This window comes from Glycine max, chromosome 5, assembly GCF_000004515.6.
Source record: "Glycine max cultivar Williams 82 chromosome 5, Glycine_max_v4.0, whole genome shotgun sequence".
Lineage (NCBI taxonomy): Eukaryota > Viridiplantae > Streptophyta > Magnoliopsida > Fabales > Fabaceae > Glycine > Glycine max.
Genome location: NC_038241.2, coordinates 6,739,128 through 6,760,715, shown reverse-complemented (window position 1 = coordinate 6,760,715; position 21,588 = coordinate 6,739,128). Strand labels below are relative to the sequence as shown.

Sequence of the window (21,588 nt, the reverse complement as noted above, 5' to 3'; positions counted from 1 at the left end):
TCAAAGATCAGCAAGGTGGTCAACCTACCCCAGCCCCAATAAATTCTTTCGTACAGCAGAATTGCTGAATATCCTACACAAATGGTAAAATTTTCTCTTCCATAAGATGGATTTCTGACACTAGTGCTACTAATGTTTGTTTGTTTCTTTCACACTACACTTCATACAATCAAAGTCCACCCTCTTTGTATATATATGCGGTGGTGCGTTCCTGAAAGTGTTCCATGTTCCATATATGTGTGAAACAGTAAATAATTTCATCCAGAAAAGTGTCCACTGAAACACATTTGTCACACTTGAATTGTAGAAAAAATGAATTGATTATTTTTTTTAAATTCTCAACAAATTTACAAAAACAGATAATCATTTCTGTAAATTAACTTTAACTAAATATGTAGTTAATTAAATTCTAAAAAAAAATTTGATGTCTAATTATGCATTGAATTTTTTTAAAAACAAATTTAAGTATTTCACACGTATATAAACTTAAAAGATTATTTAGTAATTTTAAATTTTCAAAAACCAAAATATTACATTGAATAATTATTATTTTGAAGGACCCGAGTGTCTACTAAAAAATCAAAATGTGTCCACTGCAGAGGCATGCAGTACATCAATTGTAGTGGGAAGCAAAAAAGCTTGTCTCCCGGAACGACTATGTTGAAGTGGTGTACTTAGAGTGGTGCAGTGAACGCAGCAAGTGCAGCTTGAATTGGGAGAATGATAACTGGTGAATGTGAATAAGACAAAATGGAGGAAGCAAACAAATGCAAAAGAAGAAAAGTACATGAAATAATAATTCAAAGGACCAAAAAGGAAAAGTTATTAAGAAAAAACCGACAATCATTTTAGAGTATTTTTCTATTTAAAGTTGGAAAAGAGAATTTGTGGGAAAGTTAATCCAGTTTAGTCACTAAAAGTACTAACAATAAATAAATGGCTTTTATTATTCTTCTGGGTTAGGGTTTGCCCCAACAGGAGTCTAATGGGTGATCAACATCAATTAAGAATAATGTAAAAGAAAACCTATACTGAGCTGCTACAAGGAATGCCATCTCTCTATATCTCTCATTTCTGGATGTCATTGATATAGACTTTAGTAGAACACAATTAGAGGACTATTTCACTCTTTTTGAGATTACAAGGTATGTGAGCCTTGGACTTGTGGAAAATAATTGACAATTGTTATACTATTTACAATTATTTTTATTTTTTTATTGAAAAATATTATTTGTACAACAACTCATATAGTAAATTTTACAACCAAAAAAGAGAAAGAAATCTGAAATATAATAAAAGATGAGATGAAACGAATATATACAAAAATGTTATTATATAAATTATTTATAAACCTATATATGTCTTCTAAGTCCTAAACCCATTTATCAGGCTAAGATATAGCCTCGTAAAAAAGATTTAGAAATAGCACAAACTTTTTTTTTACTTGAAAAATAGCAACAAACTTAAATATAAAAAAATTCTATGTATGTAAGTTTTTTTTTTCTTTTTTTTTTTTCTGTATTATGTAGGTTTCATCCTTCAAAATCTTCTTTTGTTATAGTTCCGGACATTTCTCAGAGGTAGTTCACAGAATTACGCTTCCCATTCTAACGGCAACTCAGCAAAACACATTACAAACAAATCAGTGAAACAACATCAAGTCAACTATGCTATCTATTTTACTATTACTATTACTATTTTGGCATCTCCACCGGCAGAACAAGGACCCTGGTTATTCGGAGTAGAATCCATTGTCTAACTTTGTTCCATCTCATTTTCCCTTCTCTTTATTTTTCAACACATTATTTGTCACTAATATTCTAAATGCTCTCAAGCCTCCATCAAAACCGTACGAAAATTAATTTAACTTAATTAATTGAACAATATACGTTTAAGGTATTACAAATTTCCTAATACGGATTAAAAAAAGTCTCCATCAAAACTTCTCTTCATCCAAAATCTCAACTGTTTCTCTTTCCCCTCCAATTACTGCATAATATAAGAGTTTAAATGTTGGTTGCATGATGACATAAGAGGATGGAGATAGAGAGGATATAAATTGCATTAATTTGCCACAGCTATCATTTTCTCTTTTTTTTTTCTTATGTCTTTCTTCCTCCAGTTTAACATTTTCCTAAAATGTATAGTTGATGTTATAAGAATGAAAAGCGCCAAGCATTCGGAAATTTCACTTATTCGTAGCAATTTCCATTTGAAGACAAGTTTGTCTTCGTACAATTAAGATTCTGGCAGCCTCAAATGTTCATATACCTAACTTTGTGTGTGGTGCGCACCAAATGACATGCCACCTGTGTGTTCCAAATTGAAAAAAACTTATAAGTGGTAAAATTATTAAAATTTATGCTCTTTCCGAATTTTTTTTGGATAAGCTCAGAAAATTCATTGATAATAGATTCAGGTTTTTGAAATTAAGCACAACAAGCGTCACCCAATGCCATATAGACAATGTCCTGGTCCAGTCCGCATGCATGACCTACATCTATGGTATATGTGCACGAAAAATTCACCTAATCCTACGTTGTAAAGGCCAATAACATCACTTAATCATCCTACATGTTCTTTCCAATTAATACCATTTTTTTGTTTGAAAATGGCCTTAATTCTACAGAATTTGGGGTTTTTCTGACAAGCTTTAAACCACATTATATAACTTTTTACACAGGGACTCTAAATATAAAATTAATAAACAAGACTCTTTTTACCGTAAAAATTCAATTTAAGAAATTTTGCATTCCTCATGCGTTCGCAGCCTGTTCTGTTCCAATCAATAGCTATATTTTGTTTCATAACTTTAGATATGCAATTGAAAATTAATAGAATAAGGTCTATTGCATTTAAATGAAATAAAATAAGTCTCAATTGAAATTTTAGAATTTTACTGGGTCTCAAGAGTTTTGCATTTGCCTTTCGTAAAAATTGATCAATTTTGCAGAACTAAAATGTTGACAGATTTTGGTAATATTCTTGCAACCTTTTTAATTCATCTACTTAAGGTAATTGGGACCTAGGCCCGTCTGTCACCACATTTGAAGTATGTTATATCTATTGATTTTCAATGAATTGTGACAATTTTATCCTTATATTTTCGGTATGGTAAGAGAAAAGAATGTTTATACATTGCCCTTGGCTTTTATTGATGCAAGATTTTTTTGCATACCAAAACATATAAAAAATAGTCAACTTGAAAAAATCAAGAATAAACCTTCTTAACAAGTACATGCTTTGTGACTCCCAAGTCTAGGATGTAATATATATGTAAGAACTAGGAAGAACTCGCCCTCCTAGATCCAACTTTATCGTAAAGAGATCACCGTTCTACCACTCTTTTTCATAAAAAAAAAAATAAAAAAGGTCATTCTATAAAGATTGCTAGGACGTTTTATTATGATTCTGCATATTATATATATATATATATATATATATATATATATATATATATATATATATATATATATATATATATATATATAAAATTAAGGTTTCTCTCTCACTTATCTTCGTTTCCATTGTGATTTCACATTTATTGTATTGCATTACTTCGTTACTATTTTAAATCTCATTATCTCTTTGCTTCCTTCTTTTTATTAATCTGTACTGTATAAGATGACTTTGTACGTTTGGAGAATATATGATGAAGAGATGTAGAAATTAAGGCCTAGTGATGATAGTAATGTTCTTAATTATCCAGTAGAAGAAAAAATAAAGTGAGAAAGAAAAAATCAGTAACCAAGTGGACATACAACAACAATACTTTTATGCCCCAGTAAAGGATTTTATAGGTTGGCTAGCTTGGTCCTTAATTCAACCCATCTATTCCAAAGATACTGAAGAGATTGCTAAACTAATAAACCCACTCTCATCACCTCATGATTTTGACCCACCACATTTCACTTTTGACGTGCTACCGAAATGACATAACGATATACAAGTTATTTTTCTTCAGAGATACTATTCAAAAGACTGCAGATTATTGCGCCCGGCCGGATTGGACTTGAACTCAATTCAATGTTTCCCACTACTAAATTAAAGAATCATTGTTGCTTGAAGTGTTCATCACCAAAATATTATGCAACATTCCTTTAGATCGAATATCCCCATCTGTCTCTTTTCCACAAATTATATAAATGTACCTAAATAATATTATTTTCTTATTTTGGCCAATTGAATTTGATTGCTTCAACTAATTAGTGCACTTGAATGATTTCTACCTTGGTTTGCAAGTTGTTTACACTTGAATCCACTTCATTCTCAATCTCCTCAGCCTCATAAGTGTTGTGGACGCCATAGAGCACATAGAAGATAGTAATGAGACATGCCCATATGGCAAATCGTTGGAAAGAGAGGATCTTGAGGGTTGTCATGAGGAAAACGTTAAGGAAGATGGACATGGCGGGTGGCCATGGCATGAATGGCACAGACCAATTAGTCGTAGTAGTAGTAGTAGTAGTAGATACCACGTGTTGAAAGAAGGCGGTGATGGCGATCATAAACCCACCAAAAAGTACGAGACCCCACCATTGCTGCTTGAATTTCCACGCAAGGGAGAAGCATAGTGCACTTAGGGAAAGGAGAAAGAGGAAGACGAGAGTGTGCGTAGGTGGGGCATGGCTAGTGATTACATATCGACGATATATAAGAGCGTTGGCTACCATGTAGAACACCAACAGTGTGCCGATGCTGATCAACTCAATTATAATGTCAAGCTCGGTGAACAGCGCAATTGTTGCTGTGCAAAGCCCTACATCAACAACAACAACAAGAAGAAAAATATTTATTTAATGTATGGTATGGTATCCTTCACACTTTCCTTATCTTTATTACTTGTTTTATTTTGTTAATTAATTCCCACTTTCTCCTCTTGTGTTTTTTTATTACTATAATGTTTTCATGGGATGACATTAATTCGTATGTGTCGATCTTGCCATGTTTTAATTAAAGTTATTACCTAGGTCAAGTATATGGGTGTTGAATCATCATTTCATTTCTTTCTAATATTAATATTAAAAATATAAAACATAATGCTTAATTTTATTAATTATTAAAGAAAATACATCAAGTAAAGTTAAAATAAAAAGCTCATCTAAGTTTAATTTAATTGAGTGTTTTTTTTTTACAAAAAATTAATTCAGTGTTGAGACTAGTAGAAAACTAGAACTAGTGAATGAAACTTAATTAATCAGTGTCAAAGTTTTCTTTTGGACATATTAATTAAGAATGGAAATACCATTCCAACTATTCACCAAAAAAAAAGTACCATTCCAACTTATGGCATGCATCTCGTTGACTTTGAAACTGTTTTGGAGAAAGATAATGTTTTAAATTGTTTTATTAGAATTTTATGTACTACTGTGTTTATGAATATTGTGTGATCAGTTTAAAAACTACTGTGTTTTAGCTTTTGAGAAAACAATATTTTAAAAATACATTCAGAATATTTTTTGAAAAAAAATGAGATGAAAGTTTCTATATTACACTGGTTAATTGCATTTGATAAAAAATATTTTTGCAATTTTTACATTTTTAAATTTTGAAAGACTATTAATCTTAAATATAATATATATATAACTTAGGACATACAACAATTCACATATTTCATTAAACTTTCACCAATATCTATTAATTGACATTCTTATACTCATGCTGTATATATATATACGCATTCAGTGTAAGATTAAAAACAGCAAAGTAATACAAATGATAGATGGAATAAGTAATAGGATGTGACAAGAAAAATTAAGGTAGAAGAGAGGTGAAGGTATATATATATATATATATATATATATATATTTGAATAGAGAGGTGAAGGTATATTAGAGGTATATAAATATCATTATTTTTTATTCACACAACAAAAAATCATTATTTTTTTACTGCAGATAAATATCATATTATTATTTGTATACAATTAAAAAGAAGAATCCTAACATCTATTTTTTAATCTAAAACTGCCACTATTACTTACTTATCTTATCTATAGATTTAAAGATAAATATGGCATTAATAAAACGCTAAATAATTGGTATTCAATTACTATCGATTGTCTTTAATCACTTTAATTTCTCCTAATCACTTTAAATATTAATTCTATTAATTTTTTTAACGAAAATTTAAAATACAATTTGATTGACGAAACATAGTTTCAACCAATACTGTGGAATAAAGTTATTGAGAACCGAATACATAAACCATCCCTTTCTATATACAACAATGTAGGAAGAAAGACTACGATAATGTTTTATAGATAAAAGTTAAATTAATTATTCCTGATAGGACAAAAAGGCCTTCAAAATGAAGTTTATATATCGTGAATGAGAGACAACCATGTTAGGCAATGAAGGTGAATAGCAAAAATAAAAGCATACATAAGAAGTTTGATACTAAACGCCGACTATTTAATGTAAGGTAATTAAAAAAATTTATGTATTAAAAATAAAGAGTGTAAATATTAAAAAAAAAAAACTAACTTGTTAGTTATCCCGTCGTCATTAATATATACGATCCTTTAGCAGATGACTCAAAGTCATCCTGGTACTGAACTTTAGAGAAACATAGCATATTAAGATACGTGAAAAGACATTATAAAGTACTAATGCTAATAAGAATTCGTTGAATATGTCGTTATTTGAGTGAACCAAAATTTAAATATATGATTCTTCATTAAAGAAATGCCTTAAGTATAACTAACCCAAATTACAACTTTATTTTATTGCAGATAAATACTGAGTCATTTTTCGTATCAGTACTCATTATATGCATGAAAATTAAAAGTGACAAGTTTCCGTATCCTCAGGTGTGTTAGTACAATAACATTTATAGAAAAGTGCATGTTGAAATGTCTACGATTCTTCTAGAGAAAAAAGACAAAAGTTCAAATGGCCGAACCTAGTATATAATGGCTTGAGCTTCTTTCTTATATTTTTGTTAATTAAGACATAAACAATACACCAAATTAAGACATGTAAACAAATTTGCTTACCCAAAAAGACCGTGGCATTCATTGGTGTGCCTGTTGAAGGATGCACTTTGGCTAACCATGATGGCACAAGTCGTGCCCTTCCTATAACACAAAGGTATCTTGCTTGGCCTAACATGGCAACCAAGAGAGAAGCCACTATTCCCAAACTTGCACCTGCCCCAACAAGGTTGCTTGCCCAATTCCAACCAATTTTCAGAAAAGCTATTGAAAATGATGCTTTCTCTGATATCTATATTAAACCATAGTAATTAATTAGCTTTATCACTTATAACACAACAAATATTATACTATATGCCTAAAGTAAGGGTCCAATTCATGCTTACTATAGGAAATAATTAAGGAATTGAGAGGCTTCATATATATGACACAAATTGTTTGATATAGTACTAGTGAGTAGGGAAACAGTTACAAGATTGTCATGTTAGTTGAAGAAAGAAAGAGAGGAAGAGATTATAGATTTGAATATCTCCTATTAACAAAAACTATCAAATTAACAACGAATATTGATCGATTAACAGAAAAATACTGAGTACAGACCTTGTTGTAAGGAACCATCATGCACAAAGACAGAGCCATTAGGCAATAAAGCAAAGTGGTTATGAGAACTGAACCCACGATTCCAATGGGTAGGCTCTTAAAAGGGTCTTTAACCTCCTCAGCCATGGTTGAAGCTGAGTCATAGCCTATATAACTGAAGTAGACTATTGCTGCTCCATCAAGAACACCTCTAGCACCAAAAGGAGCTAGTCCTTTTGGAGAAACCAAGTTTTTGGCACTTCCATTGCAATAACCAGCGATTATGATGAATCCGAAGAAAATAACATGGAAGGCTGTCATAATGAGGTTTAACATGGAGCTTTCCTTTGTACTGCAATCAACCAGAAAAATAACAATAAAAAAGAAGAATAAAACAATCAAGTATTTTCAAAATTCCACTAAACCCTGACAAGCATAAAAAAAAATTGTAAATAATTAATGGTTCAGCATTATGATTAAAAAACATAAGCAAAATAGGTAATAAAGTAGTTTGTTAGTTGTCACATAACAGGATAATATATTTAAATGCTTATCCAATGAAATATGGATGACTAAAAAGTAAAAACTGATAATAAGCAGATAGCATCATAGCAAAAACCACATATTCCTCGCAGAATGAAAAAAATAGAAATAGTAACAGTTAAATCAACCAAACCTATGACACAAGAAGAGAGTGAGAATAAGAATGAGAGCCACAGCTGGAAAATCCAACATGCTATAATCCTTTGGCAAGCCAGGGACTTCCACCCTCCACACATTTGGATCATTTTCTCCAAATGCAATGCTCAAATATTCTGTAAAGCTCCTTGCCACGGCAGCGTTTGAGAACACATACTCCATTAGTATATTTGCCCCAGCAAAATATCCCAAGAATTCCCCTACACATAACACACAATTAATAAGTAAATTCAAAAGGTATATATAGTAAACTAAAGTCTAATGAACCAAGTGGGTTTAACTCAGTTGGTTAAAAATTTTCTGATACCTATTTTTGATTCTCACGGATATAAGAAAAAAAAAACAAAAATCCAATGGAATAAGAAAAGAGTTTGTACCAAAGGTTAATCTTAAATAACTGAAAGCTCCTCCTGCAACTGGAACTTGAACAGCAAATTCAGTGTAACACAAAGAGGAAAGAAGGGCTGAAATTCCTGCTATGATGTAGGAAATGAAGACTGAGGGACCAGAGTGGTGAAGGGCAACAGAGCCAGTAGTGACAAAGACTCCAACACCAAGCATTCCTCCAACACCAAGAGCCACAAGATCATGCCACTTGAGCTTCCTCTTCATGTCAGCACCAGATCTGTGCCTCACTTGGTTGAATTCCTGGTCTGGGGTCCAAGTGGCTAGCATTCTCTTTCTGAGCCTGTGAGGGGTTTGGGATAGGGAATGCAAATAACTTGATAACTTTTTCATGCTGTTGGTTGCAGTGTGGATGTTAGACATTATTAACAATACCGAGTTTCTTGGCTTGGCTTGGCTTCAATAAGGAGGGGATTGAAGGTTTTAAATAAGAAGTTGGGGGGGGGGGGGGGGGGGGGGGGGGGGGGTTTTCTTTTTTTTGGTTCTTTTTTTTAAAAATGAAAAATAAAAAGGGCCTACCCAATGTCCCTAGCCTAGTTCTGACCAGAAATTATTATATGGATTATGGGACCCATGGTCCCCAAACAATCACAATATGACCCATAATTAATTAAGTATTATTAATTTCCTTTCATAAATTAATTAAATTACTTGATTAAGAATTATATAAAATTTAGTTGAAATCATGAATATAATAATTTGAAGCTATTTAGTATTTTTTTTCTTTATATATATATATATATATATATATATATATATATATATATATATATATATATATATATATATATATATATATATATGACCCACTTCTTTTTACAGTATGAAAGCCGCCTAACTAAATCCCTAAAATGAATTTTATACCATTAGTAAGTTTTATTTATTGTTTTGGTTTTATGTTAGTTTAAGATAAATTTATTTTCAACATAATAATTATTACCAATTTCTAAATGTAATTCTAATTTATTGCTATATTTCCTTAATTATTATTATCCCTTAATAATTACACGTCATTTGCAGGCTATTAAATAATTTTTTTATCAAAGCAAATAACGTTTATTTTTATTTAACCATTTTTATCGCTCTTTTCTCTTTCAACGTACTTTTCTTAGTTACTAAATTATTTCCACTCTATTCCACCTTTGTGTATGTGTTTTTTTTTTTTTTTTTTTCTGTTTCGCCTTTGTGTTCATTTAAGTGAATTATTGAAGTTACGGATATCATCATGTTATGTTATTTATGAAATTTTCAGTAAATAATATCAAGATGTAATTATATTTTTTTAAGAGAGAAATATTAATATCACCGAATTATAAAATTTTGACAAATAATTTTATAGTTTAGATAACCTAGAAGAATAACTAATTAATGAGATTGATGAATTATCTCTAACCTACTTTTTGGACGCAAGCATCCAACGCGAATATAAGAAAAAAAAATATAGGGAAAGGCTCATTTATTATTAAAGAAAAATGATAGCTTTGTAAGGGGAATATCACAATATGATGAAGAGGAACTTTGACCTAATTCTTTAGAATTTTCCCTGGAGATGAAACAATAAAAAGATGTGACAAGCATCCACAAAAGCACCGAAAGATTTCTCTTCACTAAGACTCAAGAATGGTTGGACATGATTCTTGTGTACAAAATATCACATATATTGTGCAGTACGTGGCCACTAATACAGTTGTGAATTGGTGCTTGTATGGTTATTAATTAGAGAAAGCAAACAAGTGACCGTTCTTTATTAGACGGAATCATTCTGTTTAATTAGTTAATTAGCAGCCTCAAAGCATTTCCTAATTTCCAGTATAATGATCTATCCAAGAATGACACAGCATAGTTCAATAAACATTTAGCAATTGTTACTAAAAAAAAGATATTGTTCCCTTTTAAATTAAGGTTCAAATCTAGCTTCCATTTTATTTTTTCTTTGGAGGGCACGAGGGATCGGGAGTCATATATGACAGCCAATAACTTGATTTTATAACTCTCCCTTCTATATATGAGCTACGTACATTCAAATTCAAAAAGTTCATCTTTCTCGCTTAGATATATTAATTTATGATGAATCTTTCGCTGATAACAAGTGTAAGTTTAGTATGGAAAGAAATTAGTTTAAGTTTAATTACATGTAGACAGTTATACACATGTCATTTCTGCATATATCGATATATGCCTCACTGTGTATGTGAACTTGTCAATCACTTTTAAATTCCAATCCTGGACCTAATGAATGGCGCTAGCTGGCGGTATATATAGGAATGATAATCACTTGGCCTGTCCCATTAATTTGTTCTAATTTGAGGCTAATATTAATAAGTTTGAATTTTATAAATTAGATTTCATCTATTTTGAAAATGAGTTTGAGTTATATTTCAAATCATTTCAACTTAATTTGGTATCTTGTATTTTTATTTTTAAAAAAGTACATGTTGAAAGTGAAATAATTTTCAAGTTATTTGATTGAGTAAAAATTGAGATGAAAGAATATATATATATATCCTCCTATTCAATTTTATCATCACTTTAAAATAATCAGTCTTAAAATTCTTATAAGAAACGAAACAAAGGCCGAGCAGGCATCTCGACCAACCAAACTCACCTTGTTATCTTTTTTGTCCGACAACAAAAATAATCAAGAAAGAGACTCGAAATAGCTATTTCGAGTAGCTCTAGCCTTCACATAAGTATACAGACAGAGAGCTCAAAATGTTTGAATAATCGTCCAATCATTCAGATCGATGAAGTTGGAAGAGGGTCACGTTTAGGATCTAAATAACGCCCATTGTGAAGTCATCAAACAAAATCCTTACGTGTAGATCCTGGATTATGCAATCATACTTAAAGAAGAAGTCTTGAACCTCCTTCTTCTCTTTATTTAGGAATACAAAGTCTTCCAAAGGATTCACATCCTTTTGGCACATCCTCAAGGCGATGGGACAATCCTTTTCTTCCTTTAGTTGGGTTGTCGAATAAGACCAATTAGTGAGTACTCGTCAAACTTTGACCAGATTTTTCATGACAAAGAAAATCACACACACAGTTAATTAACAAAATTAAAATTATAAATTTAACTAAAAATACAACATAACTCTTGAATTTATTTTCAATTTCTTTGTTATTTTTTTTATGTATTGGTTGAATTAAAATATAAATAATAGCTATAATTTCTTTTAAAATAGATAAATAAATTAAAATTATGAAAAATGGTATGTCGAGTTTTCTAAAGTTAGGTATTAAAATTTTAAATTCTTCTCTTTTAAGCTTGAATTTGAAACCGTTTTGCCTTTTGTGGAAGGGAAGCTGGAAGAGCCAAACACGTTTTTTTTTAAAAAAAATAAAATCCAATTGATCAATTTTGCAAATCCCTGGTAATTTATTGAAATTTGATATCGTAGCATATCCGGAATCTATATCCAAATCTTCATCTGTGAGATTAGCTAGATTTGATGTTATTTGCAAAATGTACCCTTTATATATATGTCTAGTAATTTTATGACTTGTGTAGGGTATATACCTATATAAGCTCCTTCCCAACCCCATGAAGAAATTTTGAGATAAATAGTACTTCTATGATCTATATATAGGATTTACAGCATAAAGCTTGATTCTTATCTTTACTTTCGGCTTCAGTCGGTGGTGCATTTACCCCAATTTGAGTGCAAAAGCAGCTTGGAGCAATTTTTTTGTAAATTTCAAAAGAACAATAATCATTTGGAATCCGTTACAGCAGTTAACAGTTAAAGTAATCATTTTCTTTATTTACACAAGTCAAGCAATGAAAGTTATCTGGTGCTCTTTTCTATCGGAAAACAGAATATATAATGGCGGAATGACCAAAAGCCTCGTTTGTGATGCACCACATAAGGTCTTGATCATCTACTTTGTAAATCTTACTCTCAAATAAATAAGGTGTAAGTCGAGAATATGAGAGTGGTCCATTATGTATCTCCGATCCACTCGCCCATTTTTTTCTTTTATAAAAAAAAAGTTTTGGTAAGTTTTGCCAGTTAATCAAGACTAAGATATACCTCAAGACTTAAAAATTATTTATAAAAATATTATAAATTATTTATCAACAAGATCTTTATATTGTAATAAAAATTAAAATCATGTTTTTTATAATATAAGTTTTTTTCTTATCAATTGAATCAACTTTTATTATTATTCGTTTACCTACTTTATAGTGGGAAAATGATTTTTTCTTAAAAATGATTTTTCCTTAAATTTTATGTGTAAAAAAATAGTAGATGAAACTCTTTTACATATCAACCTACCTATATTGTTTGAAGACAAAATATTTTTAAAAAATGGACGTAATTTCATTAAAAATAATACATTTTATTACATTTTAACCTAATTTTAAACAATCTTGAAAAATTAAATCATAATTTTCATTCAATTTTCTTTTTTCTTCTTATATCATCAATCATTAACAAAATATTTTTTTTACTCGTAAAATCATCTCTTATCACCTAGAAAACAAAATATATAAATTATCATGAATAATTCTTCAAACATTAAAGAATGAAAAATCACTAATAATCATAACACTAACATTACGAACTTTAAGAGATAGAAGGATACATTTTCTTTAATATATGTATAATATTATTTTCTTTAATTTATTTTATATTAATACTCATAATTTGATTCTTTAAAATAAAATGCAAAGAGTATAATAGGAGAACTTATTATAATAGTAATGTAACAATTACCAAACTCTAACTGAATAAGAAAAAAACACTATGTTGTTCACTAAACTGAATTATTAACAAGATAAAAAAAATTAAATATAATACAAAATTGAGAATTTAAAAGCATTGAGCTGAGAAAACTTACATTGCAAATTATGCTCATTGAAAAGTAAAAAAGATAAAAGACAAAAAGAATTAATTGAAAGCCTTTTTTCTATTTAAAATTGTCTAGATATTTTTGGGTAACTTCAACCATTGTTCTATGTCATCGTCCCTTTGACTTAAGCCCATGGCCACTCCTAAGTAGGGATGACAATTCTACCCATGTCTTTTGGATACCTGAAAAATATGTGATGAGAATGTAGGATAAATACTCGCTTAATGAACTTTAAGCATTTGAATGTTATTAAAAATTACATGCTAAATAATTATTATTATTTATTAGTGATAATAGTGACAATAACAATGATGGTGATAATAGTGGTGAATGTAATGATACTGGTGATTTGATAAGAATTATTTATAATTTTTTTTATTGTCATTGATCTATTATTTTTAATCTTGAAAAAAAAACTATCATTGAAGTTCTCATTTTCTCATTGTAAGGGATTTTTCATTTGAAACACTTAATATAGGGAGAGTCTCCTTTGAGAACACTAGGTTATTGTGAGAACACGAGAACATACCATAACAATCCCGGGATAAAAGTACACTCACTCTGCTCCTATTTACAACCCAATTACTTAATTTACTAGGGTTAAAAATGATTAATTTAATTAATAGCAATAAATTTATTCTAAATTTATATATTTTTCAAAAATTATTCTTATCATTAATACTTTTCTTTCTTCTACCAGTTTGATAATATAATTAAATAAGAATATTTCAGTCTAAAAAAATTAATGCAAGAAATATTATAGATTAAGTCTCATAAAAATAAATAAGCATTACTTCTAATTTGTGTCTTATAAATAGGAATGAAGAGAATAAATAATATATTATTGAGACTAATTAAAAAAATTAAAATAAAGGGGTGTATGAAGTAAGAAAGTAAAATTATATCTGTCATTGATTTAAATTTTAATATATTGTAAATGATTTTCTCATTTTATACATTTTCTTATATAAAGGAAATTAATTTATAGGTTTATACTAAAAGAATGGTGCTCTAATTTAAAATGCATACATCAGTTCTTTATACTAGCTAAGTTTTTTCTTGTTATATATGAATTTTTAATAATCAACAAATATTTAAAAAATAATCATTTTTTGGAAGCATTTGGATAGCTGTCCTTCATCTTAATTATTAGGCTTATCTAATCAAATAAAAATCAATGTCCAACTGACATCATGATCACTGAGTCACAGAAAAGTTTGTATACTGTATAACAAGATAATTGGAATGACAATCATAAAGTACAGCACTCCGATTTATTCTGAAACTAGCTTTTCCCTAGTTAATGATCAATCTGGATTCTGTAGCTGAAAAGGGCAAATGGTAGAAGTTTCACAGATAGGATAGACGAGACATATAAGCTTTAAAAAAAATCACATGCACAGACTAATCCAATTTTCCAAACTCATCTTTAAGGTCTCCTTTGTAAAATTTAGTAATTTACTGCTAGTAAGGTGTTAAAAAATAGTTTGTTACCGTATTTTTAACCTTATAGCCTATAGCAACATTTAACTGCAATCAATAATAATTATCATAAGTAATAGGATTTATGTCTCTCGCACCAATACCATGGTTATCGGGAAAAAAAACAGCATTTAATTGTATTTGTTGGCAATTTCTCACCATATCAAGAAAGCATTGAAAGAATTGTATCTGTTACTGCAGTTCAAAACCTTGACTGCAACCCATGATTTTAAATTGCGATTGCAATCGCGTTATAGATGAGTCAAAAAACTTTTACAATGCACGAAAATGTGACTGATGCGGTTGAAGTTGTGATCGTGATGCAATGATTATAGAGTGTCAAAATAACTTGAGATTGTGGTCGCAATTTAAACCCATGTTGCAGACAAATGTGAAGGCTTCTTTGAGTATCTCAGTCAAAAATGCTGCCAGCTATTTCACGCTTTTCATGCAAAATTGTCATGAATCTCATGATCACACACAGAACCAATCAAGTAGATAATTTATTTGGTTATCATTTCAATACTTACAATTATCCCCGGCTAAAATGATAAATCTTCTATTTGGAGGACAGTGAAAAGGAAGGAAAGTTATCCCGTTCCTAGCTAGGTCAAGGGCATAATGACTTACAGTGATGTAATGGAACATGGAAACCCAAAACCACCTTAATTAATCCTCTTTTGATCCAATCTTTGTTGGCGAGCAATATATTTATAATAACAAATCTAATAAGGCATAATAATGAGCACAGGTTGACTTTTGTAAACTTACAATTCGGCCCACTTGCTGCTATTTGTGATAATCACTTGTCCTCTTACTGATTCTTGGTCCCATTTATATTTCCCCAGTACATTTGCCATTTTTTTTTCCTAAAGTGTCTATGTAAATAGTTAGATGATTAGCTTCAGATAAAAGCTTTCATTAGAGCCATGCAATTTGCAGGTCCGGAGTAAACATATATGATGCAATGTGTGTGTGCATTTACATTGAGGGGCCAATTTGATGGGATTAATAATACATAAGAGGAAGAGATAAGCATATTCACGTAGTTAATTGTCTATGAGAAAAGCACTAGAGGAGTGGAATTTTGGTTATACTTTTCAATGTGATTGGTGATTAAGTTGCACTGAGGAAGGGCGGTAGGAAGCAGTGTCAGCCTTTTGCTTCCTATTTATTTTAAGTGGGTCATCCAAATTTGCATTGACCTCATCCCTCACCTCTCCTCCTCTTAGTGGGTGTGTTGGCCACATCCCACACCTCACCTCCACAGGATCTGTAGTATCAGCTTTCTTTGCCATTTATAAGGTCATATCATGTGTGTGAAAGATGCTTTGCTTTGTTTTTATATCATCACAAGAGACAAGATACTGGTTAAAAAGCAGAGAAGGAGAGAGGATCACTCCAGAAATAAAAATAAAAATAAAATTTAAAAGAAAAAAATATCTGGAATCAACGCAAATATAAGCTTTCTTGCTACAAAATAGTACCTTTTTGACTTTTTTCTGAACTTTCTCGAATTAGATAGGTAGCCTTTCCTTTTTTGTCGTTAACCTTAGTTAATTGATTTGCCTATGAACGAAATTTTTTCCCAAATATATAAAAAAATTTAAAAAACATACAATTCTCTCTATTATTTACACCAATATATATATATATATATATATATATATATATAAATGAAATTAATAAAATTGGAGAAAATTATAATATAATTTTTTAGTTACGATGTAAATATTTTTAGTTAAATTTATGTATCATTGACGGTTTTATTTTGTTATGTACGTTAATTAAAAAATGAGAAAAATAGTTAATAGTATTAAAACAAATTAAAGTGCACAGTGAATGAATAAATAATTGATACATCTTTTTTATATAATACACATAAAATTAAACAGTGAGGTGACTGAGATGATAGACGAGAATAACGAAACATACTAAAAAATACAATTGCAATGCAAATATAACGAAACTAATGATAGTCTGAAAGATATTGTGCAGGAGACATGTATTCTTCCATTTAGGTTACTGGTTTGTTAAAAATAACTAAAATTTCTATTGGGCATAATTGTTTCCAGTAGTTGGATTCTACTAACACCTTTAACATGTCTTTGTCGTTTTTCAACTCTGTTATTTCATATTCGATTAATTTTTATGAATACTTAACATGAACTAGTTGTCGAAAGAACATTTGTCTGACCACCTGTGATTCGTGAATTCCATAAGGGGAACCCCTAGAGGTGCAACAACTTGCTTGATTATATCGTTGAGCTTGTTCATGTTACATCCCGAAGGAATGACAAATCTTATTGGATTTGTTCCAATGAAGGAGTAACCAAAAAACCCAAATTGGCGCTGTATGTTCCACTTCTTGTTGTAATACAAAATTGCATCATGAGTAGGAGTAATAATGGCTTGAAGCAGGTTGAGTATAACATCCAGTGTTCTATTGATGGTACATAATAATTCTATAGGACCAACACATGAGTATTGCTCATTGCACATTAACATTGTGTAAACATCATCATCATTTTTCAATTGTAGAGATTGAAAAAATATTGTTGATCTGCATCTATGAATGACTGTTGGTAGTAGATTTCATCCACTAATTGATCATTGGTTAGCTGAAGGGTGTTGTGCATTCTGCTCTTGAGTGTCTCAAAAGAATAGTCATTAGGAACTCGCATTGGTGTTGGAGTGGGACTTTGAAAATAAACACCAGTTTGATTGTGAGTGAGTGATTGATCTATTTGAAAAAATGAAGGTTAGTCTCGAGTTAGCAATGATTTGACTACTTGTTTCTCCCAAGAATGCCATAGTAGTAAGATTGGATTTGGTTTGTGAAGGTATGTTGTGTGAAATTGTGTGGTTGTATTAAGGGTGTTTGGTGTTATTTATAGTTGTATGAGCATTTTGCCTCATTGATGTGTATTGAAATCTCATAAGGTTAGAATTGTGTTCCTACTAAAAGCTTCTCTAGAATCCAATGTTGATTTTTCCCTTGTACCTGATGCAGGAGACCTCCATTATAATTTTTAGAGTGAAAAATAGATTCTGAGTTGTCCATTTTATGTCAGTTTTGTTGGTGAAGCTTTTATTTTTTTAACAGTCTAGTGTAAATTGCAAAGTGTTGTGAATTTCGACTGTTATGTTACCATGACACCTACTGCAGTAGAAGTGGAAGTGGGTAAATTGGAAATTATTAACTTAAATTTAAACAGACAATTTATTTCATTACGTAAAGTGATCATTGAACACCAACATAAGACACTACAGGAAAACCTCATAGCAGAAACAACTTAAAACATGAATCATCCCCAGATTACCAATCTTGTTTGAATTTTGTTTCGTGGGATGGAGACATGTTACTTCCTTTAGGTCTAGAAGAGGATTCAGTATCACTATCATGATTTTTGACTCAACAACTCTCGTATTCATTTGATAGGTCCTCAAGATTGGAGATTGAGCCATGTTGGTTGCTTGGTGGGTTATTATTGTCACAAATTATGGTAAATAACTCCACAAATGGTAGTGGCGGGTTGTTGTAAAAACTGTTGAACATTTTTTGAACATCAACATCATCTCGCAGAATAAAAGATGTGTACATATAACATTGTCCTAACTCAAATATGGGGCATCGAAAGTGGAGATGTTGGATATGTTGTTGTGGTTCAATGTTTGGTTTTTGGTGAACAAGTTCAAGCAATTGTGTAAAGGTTATGGCCTTGTTGACCATGAAAGTTTGTGTTTTTACTAACAAAGGTGGTGCTCTCATTAGTGTTGCAGATTTGGCCGTTATAGTAAACACAAACATATGCAGTTGGGTGACATATTGTGGTAGGGGTTGAGATGAATATTTGAAAGTTCCACGAATGTCTTTAATTTCAATGGTATTTATAGAATTTGTTTATAGTTGGGTGAGTCACTAGTGTTAATTGTGCATTTAGATGAACTGGTAAATGGACACTTAAGCATTATTGCAAGGGTCCAAATCATATTTTTTTTTTATTTTGTTCTCCTATTTTGAGGTGGTTGTCCATGGAATTGGTGTACGATGTATTTTTTTTTTGGATTATTTGAAGTTTAAAATACAGAAAAAATGTGTCACAAATATTAGTAATGTATTGGACATAATTTAAAAAAATGCAGAACATGGACACTTAAGCATTGTTGTAAAGGTCCAAATCATAGTTTTTTTTTATTTTGTTCTTCTATTTTGAGATATTTATTCATGGAATTGGTGCACAATATATATATTTTTGGATTCTTTGATGTTTAAACTACGAAAAAAAATGTGTCACAAATATTAGTAATGTATTAGACATAATTTTAAAAAAAATGCAGAACATGGACACTTAAGCATTGTTGCAAGGGTCCAAATCATAGTTTTTTTATTATTTTGTTCTCCTATTTTGAGGTGGTTGTCCATGGAACTGGTGCACGATATTTTTTTTTTGGATTCTTTGACATTTAAAAATAAGAAAAAAATGTGTCACGAATATTAGTAATGTGTTGGACATAATTTAAAAAAAATGAAGAATATGAACACTTAAACATTGTTGCAAGGGTCCAAATCATAGTCTTTTTTTTTTATTATTTTGTTATCCTATTTTGAGGTGGTTGTCCATGGAACTGATGCACAATATATTTTTTGTTTAGATTCTTTGACGTTTAAACTATGGAAAAAATGTGTCACGGATATTGTTGACCAATTGGCAAGTGCACCAATTTGTCCAAGTAGTAATTAAAACGGTAAGACCGAGTGTTGAATCCACAGAGACTTTGACTGTACTCAGAGTTTATGTACGTCCAATTTTAAGAAATCAATGAACTAAATTTGATAGTAGTCAAATAATGATATGGAATATAAAATTTGACATAAATGAAGATAATTAAGCATAACACATTAAAGAGATAGAATACAAACACTCAGGGGGTGAGTTATCGGTTAAAGTAGAATTATGAAGTGTGTTGAGACTCAACCTACCAAAACTACTCTTGATGCAACATTAAGGGTTTTTCACTATTTAATGTTATTTCGATTATTACCTTCATCCACTAACATATTGTTCTTCTTGTTGGTCGGCAAGTGTACTGATTCGCACAAGTAATATATAAAACGGTAAGATCGAGTATCGTATCCACAGAGAATTTGTTTTACCTAGACCATGAATACTCAGTATGTAAACACTTATAAGGTTTGAAATAAAGCAATTGTTGATTTTTGTACTATTAAACTATTTTGAATAACAGAATATTTAAAGCTATAACAAAAATGACAACTATCAAGTTAAAAGTGTTGGGGAGTGTCTTACTGAATTTCTCTTGTTGTATAAAAGGTGTTTTTCTCTATTTAACGTTATCCTAGTGTTCTTACACTAAAAAATTACTCAAACCATGATTCCTCACATGAATGAGCCTAACTCTCTTTAGTCTTTGTTCTTGATTCCTCAACAAACTTGTTCTAAAGGAGTTGCACTAAGCCTACAGTGTAAAATAGACTAGATCATTGCACTCTATTCCTAGACATACAGATTTCTAGCTTGCTCTATCAAGTTCTAAGGTTTTAAAGCATTTTCCAATACTAAAAAGCCTAACTACATATACAAATGGGTGATCAAGCCACAAGCATGTAAAATAAGCATAGATAGAAGCAATGAACACAGAGAAATAACATTAAATAGATAGTAAGAGTATTACATCAACAGATTTAGTAGTAACTCCCCAACAAAGAGGCTTAGCCTTCTATTACAAGAATAGCTTCACAAAGCAAGAAGAAAACTATTTTTTGTGAAAGAAAAATGGAAGAAAATGGAGGAGAATGTCTTCTCCAGCCACTCAACCCTAAATCTCTCTATTTTTCCCGAAGCTAAGCTCCCTTTGGTGCTCTCAACCAGTTCTGTCTGGCTCCCTCTTGAAATTCCGCCAACTTCAGTGTTTTAAAGGCTCTTGGACTCTTCAACTTTCGAAGGCTCGCTTAGCGAGCATGTTTCACTAAGCGAGAGTAAGTGAAAATCCGCTAAGCGAGCATGGGCGCGCTAAGCGCGAGAAGAAACAACGTCCTCACTGGGCAGGCTGGCTGCGCACTGGGTGTGCAGATCTCTAACTTATCCTCTTCTAGGGTTTCCCATCCGCTAAGCGAGCTGGATGCCTCGCTAAGCGAATGTATCTCACTTAGCCAATCTGTCTCGCTAAGCGAGTCATCAGCAGCTTTAACCTTCTCTTCTTTGGCCTGAAACTGAGTTGGATTCTACATTAGGTCACAAAATTGGAGTTTCTATTCTATGAAATCACCCAATAAAGAAAATATGTATAATTTCTACAAAAAGAACCATAAATTGGAGGCACATTGCTATTTCCTTGCAAATTTTCAATACCAAACTAACTTATGAATAGCAACTAACACATACACTAACCATGATCCCTCATGTGAAATAGCCTAAATTACCTAATTTCACTCCTAACCCTTAAGAGCTATATCAAATAATTTTCTTTAAGAATAAAGATGTATAAATAAGGCTAAATAATACCATTTTATCCTTAGACATGGATTACCTAGATGCTCTTTTCAAGTTCTTAGGAGATAAACATTTTCCAATGCATAAACCCTATAACACTACATGAGCATGGGTGAT

At 30.8% G+C, this 21,588-nt stretch overlaps 1 protein-coding gene across 1 annotated transcript; it reads right to left on the bottom strand.

The window, feature by feature from the left end:
* Positions 1-3,683: 3,683 nt before the first annotated feature.
* Positions 3,684-9,038, bottom strand: LOC100790787 (cationic amino acid transporter 6, chloroplastic). The gene is made up of 5 exons (XM_003525539.4): positions 8,590-9,038; positions 8,190-8,412; positions 7,535-7,865; positions 6,998-7,226; positions 3,684-4,759 (listed from the first exon to the last, which is right to left on the bottom strand). The coding sequence occupies exons 1-5, from the start codon at positions 8,978-8,980 to the stop codon at positions 4,206-4,208; spliced, it is 1,728 nt and encodes a 575-aa protein (XP_003525587.1). The 5' UTR covers positions 8,981-9,038; the 3' UTR covers positions 3,684-4,205.
* Between the last annotated feature and the right edge of the window lie 12,550 nt (positions 9,039-21,588).